This window comes from Natrix helvetica (assembly GCF_964273705.1).
Source record: "Natrix helvetica genome assembly, chromosome: 4".
NCBI lineage: Eukaryota > Metazoa > Chordata > Lepidosauria > Squamata > Natricidae > Natrix > Natrix helvetica.
In genome coordinates, this window is record NC_138550.1 from 121,339,021 (window position 1) to 121,363,007 (window position 23,987).

Consider the following 23,987-nt stretch of genomic DNA (forward strand, 5'->3'; position numbering starts at 1 on the left):
ACAAAAGATTACCACTCTGCAGCTGCCCCCCCCCCTCTCTTTCATGATTACGTGTTTGCCATTTGCAATCTTCCCCTGCTGGCTTCCTCAGAAAGTCAACAGGGAAGTTGGCAGGGAAGGTCACAAGCCGCTGCCAAAGGACTCACTCTGATTCCTGGGAGCTGAGTGAAAAAGATCAGTTGTGACCCATTTTGGAATGGAGCCTTTTCATTCAGTCTGTTTGGTGAATCTGAAGGGCTGTCTTCCAGATTGATTTTGCCCTGTGTGGGTGGAGTCCCTCCACCAAGCATCCCTTTTGCTCTCGAAAACGTTGACTGAAAAAGTCCATGATGAAAGCCAAAAGGGATTTTAGCAATAGCAAATAGCACTTAGACTTATATGCCACTTTACAGCGCTTTATAGCCTTCTCTTACAGAGTCAGCATATTGCCCCCCAACAATCTGAGTCCTCGTTTTACCAACCTCGGAAGGATGGAAGGCTGAGTCAACCTTGAACTGGTCAATATTGAACTGCTGACAATCACCTGAGTTAGCTTGCAATACGACATTCTAACCATTGCACCACCATAGCTCTTTTAGCATAGGACACTTATATCATGGTTCCCTTTTGCACAAAGAGGGAGGGGGTGGATCTTGGGGATCCAAGCTTCTTTTCTCCAGGTCAGTGCAAGTATTCCCTTCTGTGCATGGAGAAGAGCTGCCTGTGCTCTTTCACTCTGTTTACTTAGCGACTGCAACTGGGAAGAGGGATTGCAGTCATTGAGCGAGGCAGTCCCATGGGCACTTCACTTAATGACCACAATGATTTAAACCAAAATTTTGGGCCCAATTGTGGTCATAAGTCAAGGATGACCTGTATAGATTTGAAATAAGCAAGGCCCTCTAATACTTTGTGTGTATTTGGGTGTAGTATATGGTTGGAAGTTCTGTCACTTGCATTCTCGGTTATGAGAAAGGAATGCTATGTTTTGTTATTAATTAAATTAATAATGAAATTCAATTTTAATTGTATACCTTTTTGATAACACAATTTCTATTGTTAAAGATTCTATTATTAACATTCACCTTTGAGCATAGCTTCCTTTCTACATGGTTAAATACAATTTTAAAACAGCACAATTCACACGTTTAGCATTTGGTTACTAGTTTCTATTAATACTGGCAAAAATATTTTAATTAATCAATTGATGCAAAGCAGTAATATATACTAAGCAAAACTGATCCTTCACTAATTATTTTCTTAAATACAAAAACATATATGTATAACAGCCTAGAAGTATATGTAAAAATATATAAAATATCCCAACAGATACTTTAAGTAATTAAATATAATTAAGTAATGATGTTTACCAGAAAGTTATTCTGGCTAAAAAATAGCAAAGCTATATAAAGTTTTTAGCTATGTAGTTTTTATGAAATGTTCCTCGTATTTCCTACTTTATTTATGATTGCACCATCCAAGGTGAAAGGAGTAGAGTTTTTGTCCATTGCTCCATGGTTACTGAAGCATTGCTGAACACTTATTGTACAAATGCTTACCTTGTGGTGAACCACATGAGAGCCAAATATGCTATGCAGCAGAAAGGCACAGTCTTGCAGTAATTTTAGCTTCCTGTTAAAGCTGAATCATGCTTCTGGAGCAAGTGCGTTATTGCAATAGACAGCTTGATTTTCTATATCTTGGAGGTTCTTGCTTCATTAATCCTTTAGAATAAATGCACCATATCAGGGCTATAAAAATTCAGATGATTGCTAAATATGACGTAAAGAGTTAGAATTTCCTCCATTTCTTTGCTGTTACATGTTTGTTGTTTAAATATCTTCAAACCTGTGTTACAGGCCATTGCATATTAAATAGGGATATAACAATTTTGTTTGTGCTACAATAAATTGAACACTATGTTTTCTTAGTTCTTTAACCTTATGATTGGGTACAGAGAACACACTAAATTAGAAAGTGATTTGCTTCTTTATAACTGCAAAGGTTTCAGTGTATCCTATCACAAAGTCAGAAAATTAAAAATATATTATGATTTACTGCTTACTATGTTGAGTTGTGCAGGTAGTCCTTGACTTGTGACCACAACTTAGCCCAGAACATACGTTGTTAAAAATGAGAAATTTGTTAAGTGAGTTTTGACCCATTTTATGACTTTTCTTGTCACATTTGTTAAGTGGCAATTGCAGCTGTTGAATTATTAACCTGATTGTTAAGTGAATCTGGCTTCCCCATTGATTTTGCTTGTCAAAAGGTCTCCAAAGGTGATCACATGACCCTGGGACACTGCAACCATCATAAATATGAACCAATTGTCAAGGATTTGAATGTAAATCATGTCACCATGGGGATGCAGCAACGGTCATAAGTGTGAAAAATGGTCATGTCACTTTTTTTGGTGCTGTTGTAACTTCAAACAGTCATTAAATGTTGTAAGTCGACGGCTACCTGTATTTAGTTATAAGAGTTTGTTAATATTTGCAAATGCTTATAGCAATATTTCTACACATAATTACCCCTTCTTCACATATTGACTAGGAGAAAATAAGAATTGTAGTTCACAAATCTGGAGGGCATATGGATGTGGACATCTGGAAGGGACATAGATTTTTAATTTCTTAACCTAGAAAATCCTTTCTCTTTGACTAAACTCTTTTTATCTCTTTATATATTTTTGTTCCCCTCAGCTTATATAAAAGGTGGGTGGATCCTTAGAAAAGCTTGGAAAATCTACAATAAGTGCTATTCAGACATTAATACACTTCAGGAATTATATCAGAAGAAGATAACTCAGGAATCTTTGACTTCTGATGCTACAAATGATAATCATATTGCTGCAGAAGGTGTTACAGAGGATTCACTTAACAGACTGAAAGGTGCTGTTAGCTTTGGATATGGACTTTTTCATCTTTGCATATCCATGGTGCCCCCAAACCTGCTCAAAATCATCAATCTACTGGGTTTTCCTGGAGACCGCCTGCAGGGGCTTTCTTCATTGATGTATGCAAGTGAAAGTAAGGACATGAAGGCCCCTTTAGCTACGTGAGTAGCTATATTGCAATGCTTTGGTAATAGCTTAGAACTGAAGTAAGTAAGTAAACTTCAAGCCAATGTAAGGGAGCAACATTATTTTGTCTTTTTTTTTAAAAAAATGAAAACATCACCTAGTTAAATTAGGAATTGTGTTTTGATATGCTTTAAGTCAGAGGTCTTCAAACTTGGCGACTTAAAGACTTGTGGACTTCAAATCCCAGAATTCTCCAGGGAGTTAAGTCCACAAGTCTTAAAGTTGCCAAGTTTGGGGACCCCAGCTTTAAGTTATAGAATTGGGCCATTAAGAAAAGAACCTTATTGTGTCCTTAGATTATTTTTACTCAGTGCACTCAGAACAAATTCCAGTTAAACCATTCTTAAATTCTTCATCATTTAAAATATTTTACTATCTTCAGTATCCATGTTTAGACATTCTACTAAGAAGTAATTTTTCTGTATTTGTATGCTTCTGTGTAAATCAGTAGTAGAATGCCTTTTTAAAAACGCAAGTACTTGATTTGGCACTCTTCTGTCCTTCAGCTGACAATGAGCTTTTGTATCTGGGCTCCATTTCAATGAAAGGGTTGCTTTTCCACACCCAAGTCTTTGTTAGACATAGCCTTTCTTCCCAACTTAATGTCATGACTCAATGGAGGAGCCTCTTTAACAGATTCTGGAAGTTCAAGGTTATCTTGGATCTGGAACTGAAATTCCCTGAAATGGTCCGCTTTCTATTTAAGCTACCATAGGGCTCCAGTTCTGTGGTTCAACAATCTGGATAACTCCTAGGTGATTGCAATGAGACAATGAACATTTAAATTTTTGTTCATATCCAGTGATTGAAGAAATAAAGAAGAAATTTAATTAATTTAAGCACTTTATTTCCTCTCGTGAGAACCTTTAATTTTTTGTTGACAATAGTGGCAGTGTTACTGATGTCTGAACTAACAAGAGTTTGTGAGTGTCTTTGTTGTACATTAAAATTATTGGGTGCTAATTTGTTTCTGTTTAGTAGGCTGATTTATAATTTGATTGTATAATTGGTATGCTCAGTGGCATTTTCTAGGGAATTCCATATCTCTTCTACTATCAGATTTCAGCTTCAGAAATTGAAGAATTGTTCTTTCTTTCATTCCACTTTTGTTGAGTAAAAGCTAACTTATTTTTTTATGTTTTGATAAAAACATCTCTGGTGAAATAATAATTTCGTGACTGGACCCTCCATTTAACTTTTCGAGAGACAAGATCTGTGTTGTAGAAGGCATTTTATATTGATAGGCAAAGGAATATCTGAATAAGACTCATTTAGTACAGTTTTCATTTAGTTTCTATCTAGACATTATGGAAACTATGCCACTTTTTAGAGGAGACATAGGAGGACACCAAAACCTAAGCCTACATATTCTTCATGCCTGCCATAACTCAATCAAATTCTAGACTGCTTCACACAAAGGAGGTGTGAAGTTTTTATTATAGCCATTCATGTAATTTACTTGCAAGCAGGTTCCAAAGAGAAATGTGAATGCTTGCTTGTTTCAGAGGGTGTTTGGGAGCAGTAGATAATACTGTGTGCATGCTCTCAACCTGCCAGTCTAAGGTGCTGAAGTTTTAAAAAGCAATTTGTTTAATGGACTGACTATTTCATATTAAAGTATATTCTTTGATGCTTCTGAATTTCCAAACTATGGAACTAGCTAATGTCAATGCCTTTTTATGCTTTTAGGTTAGCCTTGCTGTGGTACCACACAGTGGTTCGCCCTTTCTTTGCTTTGGATGGCAGTGATACCAAAGCAGGATTGCAAGAGGCTGAAGAGATTCTTCAGAAAAAAGAAGCTGCTTATCCAAACTCATCTCTCTTTATGTTTTTCAAAGGCAGAATACAGCGTTTAGAGGTACTGTAAGCTTTGACCTTGGTAGTTCTTCAGATTCTTCTATGATATAGTAGTTAAAAAAAAAGAATGCCCAGAGTCTGGCAGTAGAAATATGGTACTACCAGTGGAAGTGCTATGACATTGTTTTGTGTATGGTAATATTATGGCATGTGTTGAGTCCCTGTTATTCAAGTTCTTCCACTTAGAGTTGAATGTGGGTCTGCAGAAGGGGGTAGTTTGTGACAGATATTTCAGAATAGTGTGGGTACTTGTTGACTTGTTTTTCAACAAACAGTGAGAGATCTTCTTCAGGAGCAGTAGAATAGAATAACAGAGTTGGAAGGGACCTTGGAGATCTTCTAGTCCAATCCCCTGCCTAGGCAGGAAACCCTACACCACTTCAGACAAATGGTTATCCAACATCTAAAAAACTTCCAGTGTTGGAGCATTCACAACTTCTGGAGGCAAGTTATTCTACTCATTAATTGTTCCAACTGTCAGGAAATGTCTCCTCAGTTCTAAGTTGCTTTTCTCCTTGATTAGTTTCCACCCATTGCTTCTTGTTCTACCCTCAGGTGCTTTGGAGAATGCCTCTTCTTTGTGGCAACCCTAGAAATATTGGAACACTGTTATCATGTCCTCCCTAGTCCTTCTTTTCATTAAACTAGACATACCCAGTTCCTGCAACCGTCCTTCATATGTTTTAGCCTCCAGTCCCCTAATCATTTTTGTTGCTGTTCTTTGCACTCTTTCTAGAGTCTCCACATCTTTTTTACATCTTGGCGACCAAAACTGAATGCAGTATTCCAAGTGTGGCCTTACCAAGACCTTATAAAGTGGTATTAACACTTCATGTGATCTTAATTCTATCCCTCTGTTTATGCAGCCTAGAACTGTGTTGGCTTTTTTTGGCAGTTGCTGCATACTGCTGGCTCATATTTAAATGGTTGTCCACTAGGATTCCAAGATCCCTCTCACAATTATTACTATTGAGCAAGGTACCACCTATATTGTACCTGTGCATTTTGTTTTTCTTGCCTAAATGTAGAACCTTACTTTTTTTCACCATTGAATTTCATTTTGGTAGATAGTGCCCAGTGTTCAAGTTTGTCAAGATTCTTCTGTAACTTAAGCCTGTCTTCTGGAGTGTTGGCTATTCCTGCCAGCTTTGTGTCATCTGCAAATTTGATTTCCCATTTATCCCCTCATCCAAATCATTGATGAAGATGTTGAAGAGTATTGGGCCTAAAACAGAGCCTTGGAATACTCCATTGCATACTTCCTTCCATGCAGATGCAGTTCCGTTCTTTCTTTTCTCACGTACAATCAATATTCTTTATGGCATTTCTCCTGGTTGTTGCTTTTTCTGTCACAATCACATATGAGCTGGCAGTTTTGGAGGACAAGTGCGCAAGGAAGAAGACTACTAGAGTGCTGAATTTTACATTGATTTCAATAACTAGTCCACATTTTGTAATTCTTACAAGCATTTCGCGAGATGATCATTGCAATTAACTTTCTTTTATACTGTTGTAGCATGATTTGAATGAACATTTTTAAAGCTGATACTTCTACATTTTGATTGCAGTTTTTCTTCTCTTTTTAGTGTCAAATCAACAGTGCCTTGACCTCCTTCAATACTGCTTTGGAACTTGCAACTGATCAGAGAGAGATTCAGCATGTCTGCCTCTATGAAATTGGTATATGATAACATTAATATTTTCTTTCTGTATAGATATAATAAGTATCTGAATGATTCAGTCTCCAGCAGTTACTTATTTATTTGATTTCAAAATTTATAGGGCTGCCCAATTCAAACACTGTGGCTGGATGACATATAAACATACAGTAGATCAAAAGGAAGCAAAACAAAATCCAATATAATGATGACCAGCATTTTTATCAAATAGCAACCAGGCAAACAAGAAAATGACCACATGTCGCACGCACTCAGTGCCTAGGGAAAGAGCCAGATTTCAATGGCTTTCCTCAAGGCAAGAAGATTTGGGGCCTGTGATATTGGAGAGGGGCGGGGGGGGGGGGGGGAATTGTTGCAGAGAACAGGAACAACCCCAGAAAAGGCAGACTTTCTAGATCTCATAAGATGACAAGATTTTACAAAGGAACCTGGAGCATGCCCTTTCTGTTGGTACCTTAAGAAACTCAGTCTTGTGCCACCTAGGGCTTTAAAGGTAATACCTAACACTTTGAATTGCATTCAGAAGCCTATTAGAAGCCAGCTCGCAGAGTAGATTTAGCTATTTTAACAATTATCTTCTTTTGTCATGAATAATATATAGGTCATACAAAATTTCTGTGCTCAACAATTTTGATTGTCCCTTTTAGGCTGGTGCAGCATGATAGAAATGAACTTCAAGGATGCTTTCGAATCATTTGAACGTCTTAAAAATGAATCAAGATGGTCCCAGTGTTATTATGCCTACTTAACAGCAGGGAAGTATTGTTATATGATTCAGAAGCTTGTGCAATTGGGATGGAAATAATATAGTGTTTGTTCTTTGGGGTCAACATATTTTATTAAGAAAATTACTCACATAAATAAATACAACAGTGTCAAAAATATACAGGTAGTCCTTGATTTATTGGGACCAGATTCCCATTGCTAAGCAAGATAATTGTTAGGTGAGTCACACCCGATTTTGCAACCTTTTTTTTGTCATGGTTGTTAAGCGAAATACTGCAGATGTTAACTCAATTATGCAGTTGTTAAATGAATCCAGCTTCTTTCATTGGCTTTGCTTGTCAGAAGCTAGATGGGAAGGTCAATCAAATGACCCTGGGATGCTGCAACTGTTGAAAATACATGACAGTTGCCAGGCACCCAAATTTTGATCATGTTACCATGGGGATGTTGCAATGGTAAGTGTGAGGACCAGTCACAAGCCACTTAAAATTTTCAGTGCTGTTGTAACTTGAAAGTCACTAAGCAAATGGTTGTAAATTAAGGACTACCTGTATTGGGTACATTTCTGTTGTGTCACTTATAGTGAGTTTTTGAACAGACGTTCTTGCATTATTTATTGGTAGGTCTTCAGGGGTGTCCAAACTTGGCAACTTTAAGACTTGTGGACTTCAACTCCCAGAATTCTGGGAGTTGAAGTCCACAAGTCTTAAAGTTGCTAGGTTTGGACACCCCTGGTCTATATCTACTTAATCAACAGGTAATCCTGGGTGCCTATTAGTAAATGTAGTAATGATGGAAAACAACTAAAAGCAAACAAACATGTAAGTGGAATAAAACCCAACAAATAGCAATTATCTTGCCCCCAAAATTGCAAATGCATCACATCCTATATTTCAGCATACTTTATCTTTGTTTTTATAAGATCTCAAAGTATCTTAGTTGCTATTCAAAAAGCAACACTGAATCTGACTGCGGATTTGCAGTTTAATGGACATGATTCAGAAAGGAAGGGAACAGGAAGCCCAACAAATTACGAATCAATGATTCACAAAATTTTCTACATGTTTAATGAGCACGTGGGATTCTCAGTGAGGGAACAGGACCTTTTGTTTTAAATTAATGAAAGGAATTGCTTTTTATTACAGTGTGTCAAGGAGCTACTGGTGAAGTGAATGGTGCCCAGACTGTTTTTAAGGAAGTCCAGAAGCTTTTCAAAAGAAAAAACAACCAAATCGAACAATTCTCAGTCAAAAAGGTCAGGTGAACATAAATTGGACAGAATTGGCTCATGGGTGGGCAATCTGCAACCATACGACCACATTTAAACCTCAAACTTCCTCCCTCTTTTGTGATCCTCAAAATCCCCTTTTAATGGGCTGCTAAACCTCAGTAATAAGTCCCTGGAAAATGATAGGAAAGGCTGTAAGGTAGAAGAAATGCAATTTAAAAAGAAGAAAAAACCCCTATTGGGCTTCCTCCCCCAATTTGTATCAGCTACATGTTCTGTCTTGATTCAATTAAAGTTGGGTGTGGCTACAGGCAATAACCTAACTGTAGTTTGTTTATCTAGTTAAGGTATGAGCACCAGCTCTATTTGCAACAGGTGACTTTTTGGGAGGAGGAATAAGATGATGTTGACTGACATCAAAAGATGTAACAGATGAGATAGTGTACATTTTTGTATCTGACTACAGTGTATAAATCATGTTCTGTTAACAATGTGCTTAGATACATTACTCCAAAAAGCACCATGGAGGAAAGTGATGCTCATAGCTATTTTGTGCTAATTTGTGCCAGCCAAGGCAAGAATGATGGGAAATAGGACTTAGACTTATATACCGCTTTACAGTGCTTTTCAGCCCTCTCGGAGCGGTTTACAGAGTCAGCATATTGCCCCCCCCCCCCCAACAATTTGGGTCCTCATTTTACTGACTTTGGAAGGATAGAAGGCTGAGTTAATCTTGAGCTTGGTGAGATTTGAACTGCCAAACTGCAGGCAGCCGGCAGGCAACAGAAGTAGCCTGCAGTACTGCACCACCGTGGCTCATGTAGGTACCTCTTGTTCTTTATCTTTTAACCTTCTTGTTGCCGATAATACTGTAAAGGAAATTGATTGTGCTGGCTTAAGAGGTTATTTTTAGAGAGAAATTATTGTGGAATTTCTCTAGCAAAAGAATGAGCTTGGAATTTCAGACTGCTTCTATTCAATCCTGCCTGAGCACTGGAGAAGGCCCTGGGTGGAATGAATCACTTGGCAGGAATACAATCAGCATACGCACAGCAGTAACTAGAGGTTTTAGGTAGAATATTGCAGTGTTCTTTTTCCTGTGGAGGAAAGACATCTCTGCCTCATCCAAATTGTCATTCAGAATAAAATATGCCAGATGGTTTAATTATGATTATAAACAATGCCGCTATTTCATTTAGCATTCAGTAATAAGCAATTGATGGTAATCTATCCAGGAATAATTTGAACCACTTGTGGTGAATTTTGGCAAAAGGGAACATTTATTCAGTATATCTGACAGGATTTTATGCTATGATTTGTAATAACTGATAATATCTTAAACCATAAAAGGGAAAAAACTACACTTCAAGCTACACTTAAAGAAATAATAACTTTTAAAATATATGTCTTGGTTGTAACCCTACTTATTTGATCATTACTGTTTGGTTAATGTGGGTAGTTGGTATTTTCATGTGTTCATTTAAAATTGCCTCCTCCAAAAGTAAAAATAAAAAATCAAACTGAATGTCAGAGATGAAACAGACCTCTTGCTCTATGTTCCAGTCCTTAGTTATACAACAATTAAAAGCTGAATTGTTCTCTAAATCTATCTATTGATCTGTTTCAGGGCCAGCACAAAGCTGTCTCTATTCTTGTGACCTTTACTATTGTGTAAAAACACAACAACAACAAGATTACGAACAGCACTCTTAGGTTCTTATCCTAGGCTGACTGGAGCCCTGAAAATTAAGTCATAGGGCTTTACATTCTGGGATTGGAGGCTAACACATATGAAGAATGGTTGCAGGAATTGGGTATGTCTAGTTTAATGAAAGGAAGGACTAGAGGCGGCATGATAGAAGTGTTCCAATATCTAAGGGGCTGCTACAAAAAAGAGAGGGTCAAACTAGTCTCCAAAGCATGTGAAGGTAGAACAAAAAGCAATGGATGGAAACTAATCAAGGAGAGAACCAGCCTAGAAATAAGGAAAAACATCCTGCCTGTTAGAACAATTAATCAGTCAAACGGCTCGTTTTCAGAAGTTTTTGGTGCTGCATCACAGGAGATTTTTATAGAGAGATTGGGCTACTACTTGTCTGAAATGGTATAGGGTCTCCTGCTTGAGCAAAGGGCTGGACTAGAAGACCAAGATCCTTTCTAACTCTGTTATTCTATTCTGTTACATTTCAGCATTCTAAAATTGTTGGTTCTTATGTTGAACATTTAATTCTTTTCATGTTTTCCCAGTGTAATCTCTCTCTCTCTCTCTCTCTCTCTCTCTCTCTCTCTCTCTCTCTCTCTCTCTCTCTCTCTCTCCCTCCCTCCCTCCCTCCCTCCCTCCCTCCCTCCCTCCCTCCCTCCCCCACCCCTCTCTTCATTATATTACACTGGGAAAACATGAAAATATATCCCAATGCTTAAAAGTACTTTCCCTCAATTTATTTAGAAAATAAAACCAGTATCTGATATGTTTTCCAGGCAGAGAGATTTAGGAAGCAAAAACCAACCAAACAACTTTGTGTATTGGCATCCATCGAGGTACTATACTTATGGAAAGCCCTTCCAAACTGTTCATTCACCAATCTACAGCACATGAGCCAAGGTATACATATGAATTCTGCTTTGCATACTTTTGCATATAGTCTTTCTTCTACAAAAGACAGTACATTCTCTTTTTTTAAATTGCTGCTAGCAAGCAGTTTGTGTCCCTTTGAAGCAAGAAGCTGATTTCCTGATCTTATTCCTGTACCCTGACCTGATTAATTCAAATGCATAAAATATTAAGAAATAAGTTGATAATATAGGTAGTCCTCAGGTTATGACCACTCATTCAGTGACCATTCAAAGTTAAGATGGCAGTGAACAAGAGGATTAGAAGTTGCAGTCATTGCAGCTTCCCCATGGTCATGTGATTTCAATTTGGCCACTTAATAACTTGCAGTTACAATGGTTGCAGCATCCTATGGTTACATGATTGTCATTTGCAACCTTCCCTGCCAGCTACCCACAAGCAAAGTCATTGGAGAAGCTGGCAGGAAGTCACAAGGTGTTTCCATTCCTGCCACTTTTTCACCTGTCCTTCCATGCTCTATAGTGCCTGCCTGTTCTTCCCTCTACAGTGCCTGCTTGCCCACCTTTTGTGACACCCATCCCAGCACCTGCTGGACCACCCACACTCTATTGCAATTGCCTGTGGCACTGCCACCCCCCCTCCCCAAACACCGTAGTGCCCGACCATAGCACCTGCCCACCTACCTGTAGCTCTTACTTTTCAGCCTGCTTCCTGAATTTCCTCCTCATCAGCCCACAGTTTATGATACATATACAGGTAGTCCTTGACTTACGAGCACAATTGAGCCCAGAATTTATGTTGCTAAGTAAGAAATTTGTTAAATATGTTTTGTCCCTCTTTATGACTTGCCACGTTTGTTAAGTGAATCACTAAAGTTGTTAAATTAAAATTAAATTAAAAGCTTTTTTAGCAGTCTTTTAGATAGGCTTGCCCTTGTTTGAAGAATTTTGAATCTAGAGAATGGTGGTTGTGGAATGGAAGAATACTATCAATGTCAAATGTATATGTCATCATTGTCATTTATTCCTGTCTTTTTCTCCTTCTCAAGCTTGCCAGGAAATTGAGGATTCAACGGTTGTTGGTTTGAAGAACTTGCTACTTGGTGCCATACATAAATGCTTAGGAAATGCTGAAGATGCAGTTCAGGTAACTGAGAATAGAGTGAAAATATGCTAGTATATTCAAGCATATAAAAAAACAATTATCAATTAACAAGAAAACATACCAATAATGGTAATAAAACAAATTAAAAATTTAGTATGAGAATACATAGAGCCAAAGATATAGTGCCTTCATCTTATAGACCAAATTCAGGCTGTCAGGCCATAACCCAACCCATAGAATTGTTTCACTTTTTGTCTTTGTTTCTTCGTTTATTACCCATTTCCTCTTTCTCTCATTTTTGTTTTGCTTGCAGTAAATTCTTTCTAATTCATCCCAATATTATTACACTATTTTCTCTCTCTAAAACCTTCTGTCTTCCTTATGACCTTGCCTTCATCCATTCCCAATTCATTTAGAGTCTTGTAGTTTTCCATTGCATCCTTGTCTGCTACTTGTATCACCAGTATTTTGACAATTTTCAGTTATGCATCACCATGCTAGGCTGGGCTAGAGATGCTATAGCAGTATTGATCTGGTGCTTACAGACTATAGAAGCCTAGACGGGATGAAGCAGGCTAAAGATGAATCCCAACAAGTCTGATTTACTGTTTATTCAGGGATCACCAATCTCTCTGCTTTCTCTGATGACAACTTTAGATTAGGTACTATAGTAGTCCCCTTGAAAGAGCAGATCCATGACTTGGATATCTTCTTAAATTTATGACAATTGCTGGATGGGCTGTGTAGAAACTGTATCTCTCTGTCAGCTTCAGATGTTGGATTAGTTGTGGCCCAATGTAGAATGAAAAGGTCTGGTGGTATACTGCTGCTTTCATCTGCATTCCACATGGGGTTACCTTTCAAGGTTATTCAAATTGCATTAGTGTAGAATGCATCTGCTCGCATGCTGGCAGGGGAGAGCTGCCCCAGCCATGTAACAACTGTATTACAGGTACTGCATTGGCTTTCAGTAAGTTTCCAAACACAGCCCAAAATGTTAGTTTTAATCTTCAATGCATTGGCGTTGATGATGTTACCTCGTTTGGGTAATGAAACTCTGCAAGAAAATAGCCAAGCTCAGAAAGCACCAAGGCCCCTTCACTTTAATGCTATAAATGACTTGGCTTCCAAGCAGTGCAAGTCCGCTTTCTGGTAAAATTGGTCATTCTTGTGGGGGGGTTGGGGGGGTTTGAATACAGGGTATGGGGCTAGTTGAGGTTCATTGGTGAGGTTTATCATTGGAGGTTCCAACCTTGTTAAAAACATTTGCCCAGAAAGGAAATTGGCACCAAACATTGCAGTTTTTCATAAAGCAGTGAAGATTGAACTATTTTACAATCCTTATGAGGATTGTTTTCACTTAGGATAAAGAGAATACCTATGTGATTGCACTGTATTATTATTATTAATTATTTGGGACGTAGGTTTTTAATGATTTTATTGTAATTTGTTTGGTTGCTCTAATGTAAACCAGAATGAGACTGGAGATGCTGGTGAGACTTATGGTGATTTGCAATATTTCTCTTTCTCTCTTATGTACATATTCTTTCTCACTCAATTGCAGTTAGTAGCATTACATAAAACCAAAGGTTAATGGCCACTAAATTTGTTTCCTAATGTGTGAGGTCAACATCGCATGTTTAGTCAATTTTTTATTAATTGTTTGAAATCCAGTATTTCAGAAATACTTTTAACAGTTTTTCTGATTTTTTTTTTTATAGAAAGAACAATATTTATTGTGACTGCAGAGATTATGTGTATGTGTCAAGTCTTTTCTATTCAGCAAGTTTTACCACTGTCACCTACTATTTATCCATAGCCATCTGGTTTTGATTTGGTTCATTTATGTTTGAAATGATAATTGGCAAATGAAAAGATTTTATGACTGGACTAATTCAAGTTTCTGAGTCAAGTGCAAACAAAATCATTTTGTTCTTAGAAATAATGGGATAATTTTTCTTTTGCAGTTCTTTCAAAGAGCCCTTAAAGATGAAATCTGCCGCCAGAACAACCTGTATATTCAACCATATGCTTGCTATGAACTTGGCTGTCTTTTATTAGAAAACCCTCAGGTAATTGGAGGGGGTGGTGGTGGTAAATCTGAGAATATATATTTATTCTAACCGTTTTTTCTGCAGTTGAAATGATAATTGGTAACTTTGACTGGATTGATAGTCTCTGTCCTTCAGAAATGGGGAACTTGTGCCCATCTGGGTGTTGCTACATTGTGGTTCCCGGAATCATGCTATGCTGCCTGGAGCCACTGAAAAGTATAATTCAATAACACAAGTAGTCCTCAATTTACGACTACAATTGAGCCCAACATTTATGTTAAGTGAAAAAAAATTGTTAAGTAAGTTTTGCCCCATTTTACAACTTTTCTCATCACAATTCACAGTTGTTAATTGAATCACGACAGTTGTTAAATTAGTCACATGGTTGTTAAATAAATAAGGTTTCCCCATTGACTTTACTTGTCAGAAGGTCCCAAAAGGGGATTACATGACCCTGGGACATTGCAACGGTCATAAGTGCGAGTCAATTTTCAAGCATCCGAATGTAAATCGCGTGACCATGAGGATGCTACGGCGGCCATAAAATGTGAAAAATGGTCATAACTCACTTTTTTCAGTCTCATTGTAACTTTGAACAGTCACTAAACGAGCTGCTGTAAGTTGGGAGCTACCTGTTACTTGGAGTGCCCCAGGTTTATTTGCACCTTTTTTATATAAGAGTGGTTTGTTGTTGCTTTTTGTCCTCTCTCTCTCTCCCTCCCTCCCCCCCTTTTTTTTCCTTTTGCTTGTTCTACCTCACTTTTAAATTATTGTAAGCATTGGCAGCTACAAATGTAGGTAGGATTCTTTCTCTTGCTGTGACGTTTAGGAGGAATAAAGGAATGAAGTTAACAAAGCTGAGGTAGAGGAAGTCAAGAATTCCAGCCTGGGTAAGAAGAACATGTGTGAATAAGGGCTACCCTAGACTCTTCTCTTACAATTCCCACATGGCGCACCTAAGAGAAAACACCCTTCTCTTTTAAGGCTTTTAAGAAAAGAGTAGCAGAAAATAACTGGAACTTATTTTTATGACTACAAATGCAGTCTACGTTTTATTTCAAGTAGCTGCACTCATTGGGAAACAGAACAAATCAATTATCTCCAATATTTTCTAAAATACTTTCTTGAGATAGCTCATTTATGTGATTATTCATCATTTTGCTGGGAATAGTTAGTGTTCAAATGAAAATGATTAATTTCCAGTATTTTAAAAAGTGTTATAAATTATTTTTATTATTATTTATTAGGTTTTTTTTTAAAAAAAATCCACCATTATTATTTTTAAAGTAACTTAAGGCATTCTTCTTTGCCCCTAAGACAACAAACCTGTGAAGTGACTGGCTCAAAGTCATCTAACTAGCTTTTATGCTTAAGGCCAGGACTAGAATTCACAGACTCCTGGTTTCTAAGTCAACACCTTAACCACTACATTCAATTGACTTTCTGTTACTCACTAAAGGAGCAAGTCAGTATAGTACAGTATTTTCCTAATTAATCTTATTAGCAGACTTTTATTTCCTATTTTGAGCTAAATATTGTGTTGTTACTGTTTTTGTTTTCTGTTTTTGGAAGATGACATGGACATTTCTAAAATGATATTTGCTTCTTCCTACAGTCTGTCCCAAGAGGTAAGGTGTTACTGCTTCAGGCAAAGGTAATATTCAGAATGGGGGAATGGGGGAAATATCTGTAAATTCTACTAAAACTTTTCAATTAAAAAAATAAATATTCAGAATGGTTTTAAGTATTTTCTTTTCTGTGTGCTCGGGGTCTCTTTCTCCTTGCCATATAGCCTGCATGAAACAGACTTATTTACTAGGATGAAAGGGGGGAAAAAACCCTTTATTCTTTTGTCTTTACTTTCTTTTGTGTTTGATTTGGGGAATTAGAAAACATGTTTAACTTCCAAAAACATACAATTAAAACAATACATATCTTGTACATCCCTTTAAGTTGTCATGCCTCTTTACTACAGTGGGTTTAATTTTTATCTTTATTTTCTATTACAGGAAGAATTCACAGGGTATGATTTTGAGAACAGGCTGCATGTTCGCATCCATGCAGCATTAGCCTCTCTGCGAGAAGTGGTCCCCCAATGATGAACAGAAAGGCTCCCATCTTTTCTTTTTCGACTTTTGCACTCGGAGGACAAAGCTGTCAGGAAGATCAGCTTTCCTCCAGAAAACCTTCCTGTGCAAGAGATGTTTTCCTAAAGATGCAAAGCTGGTGATGGAAAAATGTTAACAATCTCAACAATTAAGGACTCAGCCAAAAAGGTTAAGTGACCTTAGGCTCAAACAACTGGTGATTTCTCATGCATATGTCCTTTTTAAATTAGGGGAAGCTAGACATAGTGTTCAAGCTCAGCCACACAGGACAGGGGATGGTGCTGGAGAATTCCTTTGAATATTAAAGTCCTTTAGTTCCAATGCTTAGAGATGTCTTTTTTGTTGTTGTTGGGTTTTTTTTTTTGTCAAGTTGGAGATCATCGCCTGTGGTTGCACAAATGAACCAACAATGAGCACACTTTGATTTTCTCTATCAATATTGGCTTGATTTCTATTATTTTTTTCCCCATTTCTGAACAGCTTAACCATTCTTCTATTGAAAGGAACCATTTTCATGGAAACAATATTATAGAGTTGTTTCGGTATGGTATAGAAATGAAGAATTATATTCAAAAGCCAATGGATTTAGAGCTGGAAATTTGCCTGGTGCATTTACAGCACAACAGACCTGCCCATGAAACTTTTCTTGGCCATACAGATATATGTAAATAATGAAATCTGCTCCCATATTTATTTTAAATTATGAGAATATATTTAGAAACTTTATTTTTTAGCCAAATGTTTATTTTTTAAAATCCTTAAGCATTGTGTTAAACATTTGATACCTATTTAAATGGTAGTCTGAATAATTGGTTGTCAACAAGGGATTTGTGAATCACTCATGTTGCTAAAATGTAGGTTAAATATGAAAAACTTGCCTTCTGGCATTTTAAACCTATAGTATCACTCCTTCTGGTTTTAGAACTTTTAAAATAATATAACACAGTAGAATTTTATTCAATTTTCTGACTTTTAAAGTTGTCACACATTATTTTAGTGTGTATGTATTTTTAAGGCAAATATTGTTTTTAAAAAACAATTTTTAGCATAGTAGCTTTTCCTATATACTGCGAAGCTTTTTTTTAATGGCATTAAAGCCTTATTTTCAATTTCTGAAATTTCTCTTTCGCAACTCTGGATTCTCACCTGCTCTGCCAAATGCTTTATCTTGTTTGTAGTTCACTTGAACAAACAAGCCCCAAAGAGCATTAAGAGAGAAAAAAAGATTACAGTTACACCCACAAGGACTTCCCTGTTCACTTTCCGCATTGGGTAATGCTGTCATGAGCACACGTAGGATAGTTCCTGTCCTGTGTTATGAGCTCAGTGTTTGGATCATCAAATGTGAATTGGAACCAAATGACCAAGTACATCATGTGTTAAACTGCTAAATTGCATAGCCTGTTTCTTGCTACTCTCCCCAAAAGTACTTAGTGGCTACTAAATCATCTGCGCTCTTTTTTTTTAAAAAAAATCTATATTCTGTGAACAATGAACTCAAACTTGATTGTCAAACCTTCTTGATTCTATTGCTTTGGCGATATTTTGTTCTAAATGTTTAGTTCCTTTTTTGTATTTCAGTTTACAGACATTGGTGTTTGTAGTCACATTTCAGTGGAAACAAGATATGATTGTCCATACAATTTGCCCTTTAAAACCAGGAATTACCAGAGAGACTGTTCTTCAGTATGGTGCCCATTCCATATCATCATCATCATCAGAATTACATCAGAGCTGCCATCTCTTAGTCTGATTCTAATCCTGATTCTGGCCTTCTGTGTAGCAGCTCCAGACTTTTGGGACCTGCTCCCTACTGAGAGAGGAGGGTTAACCTAATTTGCAGCCTTTAATAAGGCTTTTGCACTCAACTGTTTTGTTCCTAACTATTTTAATAGTGGCAATTTATTAATATTTTTATTTGTTTCAGTATTTTTACCCCAGCATTTTGAAATGACTAATTGGTTCACAATCATAAAATATCAAAATAAAGCAAGATAATTAAATACTGTATAAATTCTAAACCAGTTGTGTAATTCTAAACTAGTCAGGTAAATCATTAGAATGAAAAAAACATAGGAAATTTTAACACAGATGCAACTTTTGTCTTGCAAATAAAGACATCCAAGCAAGCATCTTAAATCCAAAATAACTTGCAAAATTGTCTTCATTAACTTTCTTAAAGATAACAATGCTCCAGGATACTGTGATCCATAGATTTCTGTGGAGAAATTGTTTCACAACGATGGCAGCCATTGAGATAGACTGTTTCTAGGATCATCCAGATGATCTCCTGAGACAAATAGGTGGAATGGACAGTTGCCAAGCAAAGCGTTTATAGGCCAGAAACAGCAATTTGAATTATCTTTTGAAATTACTTTGAAACAACACAGTACCTGCAAAAGTGAAGTTACATGGCTGAAGAAGCTTTCACTTCTCAGCAGTTTGCTAGTAGTTTTTGGGATAGGCCCAAATAAAGTGCATGGCTACCCCATTTTGAAGGGATGAGGGCACAAGCCATGCATGTCAAAACCTTCTGCTCCAAAAAGGGCCTCAACTGGTACATCAATCAAAGTGGAGCAAAGGCCATGTCTTCTACCTGTGAATCATATTGTGGCTATGACTTCAAAAGTCATGAACCTGCTTTTTAAGGTGGAATGCAACCTTATCTGCAGCCAATATAATCAACAAAGGACCAGATTGCTTCTGGACTAGCAACACCTTACTCTTATTGGACTTAAGTTTCAGCTTGTTTCAACTGTCAATCCCATATAGACTACGGGCATTAACAGTTTGGTCTGAGATTGAGTTTACACCATGGTATATTAACATATTGATGGTACCTCATCCAGAAATGATCTCTTCTACTGATTTTATAGAAATGCTAAACACAGAGCCAAGAATGAACGAAGTAAATGATCAAGGCCTAGCTGAACCTTAGCACTAATGATTGGAACTACGCCTACAGAATGAAGTGGACAAACAAAACAATGCAACATACCCCAAAATAATTTGACATGAAGAAACATATGGGAAGATCAATCTATGTCATAAATATGTGTATAAGATGGTCCAGCAGAAAAGCATGGAGGGTGTGAATGCTTTTGAGAAGTCTGTAGGATCAGGAGAGTTGAACTTTCTGTCTGGGTCGAACAAAGATCATCTACCAGATGTCCTATGCTGTTTTCATCTTCATTAAAAGGGAAGATGAGTGTAGGTGGAAGTTATGTAATACATTACTTCCTCTGTTTCATCTCCCAGAATTTTTGATACATGAATAGGTAATCAAAACAGAGGGAAAGGCTCTTCAGGAAATCACATCCAGCATTCTCATCTCAGTTTCAAGCTTGACTAGTTCCATAGCAGAACTATCTACCAAAAATCTATAAGCAGCTACTGAAAAGGATACAGTGTTAAGTGTTCAGGTAGCCCATTCTAATCAGTCTTTCAGATGTCACCCGTGCCAACAGGGAACAAATTGACTGGGAAGTGATCTGAGCATGATAAAAGGCTATTGCAATATTCTTCATAACCACAGCCATCTACTCTGGGGTAAAGAAAAATGGACCTAACATTCATCAGTAGCAGTTGGAGGCCAAAGCGTCCTTCAATCTGGCCTCCTGAGCTCAGGGAAAGGACATCTGAAGAAAAAGAGATAGACCAAGTGGACAATCCCCCTTCTCTAGAAACAGCTTCTCCTTTCATAGTTCCCATTGCTCATCACTTCTGGTAATTTGCCTCATTCTCACCCTCAGGGGGATCAAGGGCCTATCTTCACCATTGTTCTTTAGGAACTTCCTAACAAGAAACTACTATTTCCTACCCCTCCAACACCTGACATGAACCATCTGTCTGACCAATGACATCTCTGGATTATCCTTCTTCAAAATCCTCACATCCAACTACAAAACAAATCTCGCAACCCTGAAGAAACTTGAAAGCTGTCAGGTACCAACAACAGTTCACTCTCCCTGCTTAACTCACCCAAAGTTTACTTGCCACCAATAATTGCTTATCCCAAAAGTTCCTTACTCGGGTATAGCATATTTTAGTCAGAATGCTAAACATTCATCAGATTCTTGGACAGTCAAGTTTAATCAGCATTTTAAATCTGGTTTTAGCAGCTGACCTATCTACATATTTATGAGACCCAAGGGGCTTTTGAGTGCCCAAACCCAAAGCAACACCAGCCATCCTGTGTTTGGAAACTTAGGTAGCTAAAATAAGAAAAAAAAATCATCTGATGATGAGAATATAGGATGGGGGAAGTCAGTAATTTTGAAAATAGTTTTGATCAGCTAAAATTTATAGATATATCTCTGCATTTTTTTTTCTTAACAGTTTCTTATTAGTAGAAGCAATTTTTTTCAACATGAAGTCTTTTACAAAACAAATCGCTAAATTGAAAGAGACCCTTGTTATGGGGTTATAACAAAATTTCTTAAACGTCTTGTGATTAAGTGCCAGCAGGGATGTTTGCAGACTATGGTGAAAATATTAAAGGTGGTAGCCATGGTGGTGTGATCAAAGATCCACTTGTTTTTATAGGTGCCGGATTCAATAAAATTGGGTGAGATTTTGATTGCAGTATCATAGTTGCCCTTCTTGATTTTTTTCTAAACTATACCCTGCAAATACCCCTGTATGCCAGGAAATGTGTGAACAAGATAAATTTGCAAAACTTGTATACTCCGATTTTGGAGCCATTGGCTGGTTCCTTCAAAAACCATAGTTATATAGAGCCAGTGTTATCTGGCCATGGATATGCTTCTGTCACCATGTCTGTTCTGATATATAAACAGTAGCTTTCTGCTCCATCCACCCAAGTGTTCCCATTCCTACTATTACTTTCCCCATATATACCTTCTAGAAGAAACTTGTAAACATGAAAGGTATTTTTATATTAGATTATGCTGATGATGAGAACAATCGTGACTGTATTTTATGTAATCAGAATGTTTTTATACTTTATAGCTCGGAGGCATGATCTAATGGCAATAATAGATTAAGCATCTCATAGGTTAATATATATTTTAAGAATTTTACCAAGGCAGATATATTTTTGTCGTTGATACTTTTTACTGCATCGGTGAATAACTTGAAGTTTTACATGTCACTTTAGATTGTTTTCTATAATATACTATAAGTCTCATTTATTTAACATTTTTAAAAAAATATTTCTGCTTAGTTAAATTCAAATTTGATATTTTCCTGTTTCAATGTCTTAGAACCAGGATGAGTAACATGATTTTCTTCTGATGTTGTTGTCCTCCAACTCCCATCAGTGGTAGCTAAAAAGGGTAATTATGAGGGATAATGGGAGTTGCTGTTGGAAAAAAAAAGGAGGGCCACTAACCAGGTAGTTTTCTGATTTCACGTTATTGCATGTTTTTCAGGGATTAAATATTTATGAAGGAGAATTCTTACTTATGGCACTAGTTAATGTTGCACAGGAGAAGCATAGAATGTATCTTAATACTGTAATAATCCTTGCTTAAAGCAACAGAAGCGGCTCTTTCAAAATAGAGGAAAAGCAGGGAAAATATATGGTGGGGGGGAATCTGCTTTTCCTGATGCTTTTTCCCTCATTAAAGACTCTTCTCCTAACTTATTGTTAAGAAAGCAGCAGGAGGAAAAATTTGAATGTGGGGGAAATCTCCCTCTCTCCCTCTCTCTCTCTCTCACTCTCTCTCTCTCTCTCTCTCTCTCTCTCTCTCACACACACACACACACACACACACACCATATAAATTTCAATTCTTCAGGCCACTGAGTAGACTCAAATTGCTTGGTTTTCTGCTGAAATGGTAAACGTATGCCTAGCTGTGTAACTTGAATTCACATGTAGAAGATTTGTGAGATTGGATTATTCTTCTAGGTAGAAAATTATTTCACTATAAATGGTTTCTAACAATAGGATTCTTCTTCCTAGTTTTTTATGTACAGCCAGGCACCAACTGATCATTTCCATGAGAATTAAACCAAGCTTCTAGACCAGCTACCTGTCCATCATGTTATGATTCTCTATGTTTAGTAGATATATCACATATGCTATATTCCATAGAACTTACATATGATTATCACAGTACAAATACATGTGGTATTAATTCAGAATAGCTCATTTATTTAAATTGTTGTTTTAATATACAGTTATTACCTTTTTCCTGTAATCAACATCGAAAATGATATAGGAAATCCCAGCTACACATGCTGTTTTCAGTTGGCATTCTGCAATACACTTGGGTACTGGATACTCAGTTCAAAGTTTCAGCTGTGATTTGGACAAGAGTATTTTATATACTTTGTTTGCTTCCCATGCATAATCTGTATTTTTTTAATGTAGTTTTTCTGTTTCAGTTTTTCTCTGGTGCAGACTTGGTTCTGCCATTTTCAATATTTATTATTCTCTACGTTTGTTCTTAAATAAAATCTGTAAGAACGTCTTCTGACTTAGCCTCTCCATTTTTAACTATATTGCCCCAAAATGTATTTTGCTTCCTGCATGTTAGTAGAACAGAAAGCAGTTTGTTTCTTTCAAAATGAAAAGTTACCTTCGTGCTATACAACTATAAATAATAGACAATGGGGAAGAGGGCTTTAAATGTTAATATTTTTTTTTAAACAAAGTTTTATTGGTTTTTGGATGTTTTGCAAAAGGAAAAGGTATGGGGAAGGTTACAAATTGTGGCAGCCGCAAACTGCGGTAGGTATACGCCCCCTCCAGACTCATGGTGTACATTTGCATAGCATTCAAATATTACATAATATAACATATAGTCAGTGTGATAAATTCAAAAATAATTTCAATCAATTTGTATCCTGTGAATTTTCTTACTTATTTGTGTGATCTGAGCTTTCTTGATGTCGCCCCATCTCCCCCTGTTGGCAGTGCTCCGGCCCCTCCCGTGTCTTGTGTATCTACTGGGATGTCTTCTGGTTTTTCTAGGAGTAATTTATTTTTTTCCATAAAGGCCTGCGCCTCTATGGGTGTGTTAATTCTGACCCTTGTCTCCTCCCAGAATATTAACATACCTTCAGGCAGCAACCAACGAAACCACACCCCCTTCTGGTATAATTTATTCGCCAATTGCGAATAATATTTTCTTTTCTCCCTCACTTTCTTGGGGATCTGTTTCAGTATGGTTATCTCCTTATCTTTGTATATCAGGGCTTGTCCCCTTTGTGTATTCAGAATTTCATCTCTTGTGCTTTTCCTAAGAAATTTAATGTGCACCTCCCTAGGGACATTGTGTGTTCTAGCATATGTGGAGTTCACTCTATAGACCAGGTCTATTTCCCACCCCATCTGTTGTTTTTCTTTCTGGGTATACTCAGCCAAGATGGTTGTCATGATGTCCCTAATGTTTTCATCATCTGTCTCCATCACATTCTGAAATCTAAGATAAAAGGACATTCTCTCAAACTCTATTTTCATTTGTTGGGTGTCAAGCTCTTTGTTTCCCCTTTGCACGCCCTCCACCCCCCCCCCCTCATCTCAGCCGCCCCCTGCTCCAAGTGATCCAATCTCTGTGAGTTCTTATCAATTTTTTCCTGGTTGCCTCTAATTTCTTCTTTCATCTCCTTCAGCTGTTTCTTAA

At 37.2% G+C, this 23,987-nt stretch overlaps 1 protein-coding gene across 1 annotated transcript in view; it reads left to right on the forward strand.

Annotated features, from left to right (window-relative positions):
- Positions 1-22,832, forward strand: part of TTC39C (tetratricopeptide repeat domain 39C) — a 42,038-nt gene extending 19,206 nt beyond the window's left edge. The window contains exons 5-14 of the mRNA XM_081953419.1: positions 2,685-3,039; positions 4,754-4,922; positions 6,508-6,601; positions 7,248-7,364; positions 8,472-8,581; positions 11,033-11,156; positions 12,175-12,272; positions 14,198-14,302; positions 15,900-15,938; positions 16,294-22,832. Coding sequence (XP_081809545.1) covers positions 2,685-3,039; positions 4,754-4,922; positions 6,508-6,601; positions 7,248-7,364; positions 8,472-8,581; positions 11,033-11,156; positions 12,175-12,272; positions 14,198-14,302; positions 15,900-15,938; positions 16,294-16,383 — 1,301 coding nt within the window. The 3' untranslated portion in view covers positions 16,384-22,832. The remainder of the gene's footprint in view (positions 1-2,684; positions 3,040-4,753; positions 4,923-6,507; positions 6,602-7,247; positions 7,365-8,471; positions 8,582-11,032; positions 11,157-12,174; positions 12,273-14,197; positions 14,303-15,899; positions 15,939-16,293) is intronic.
- Positions 22,833-23,987: the final 1,155 nt, after the last annotated feature.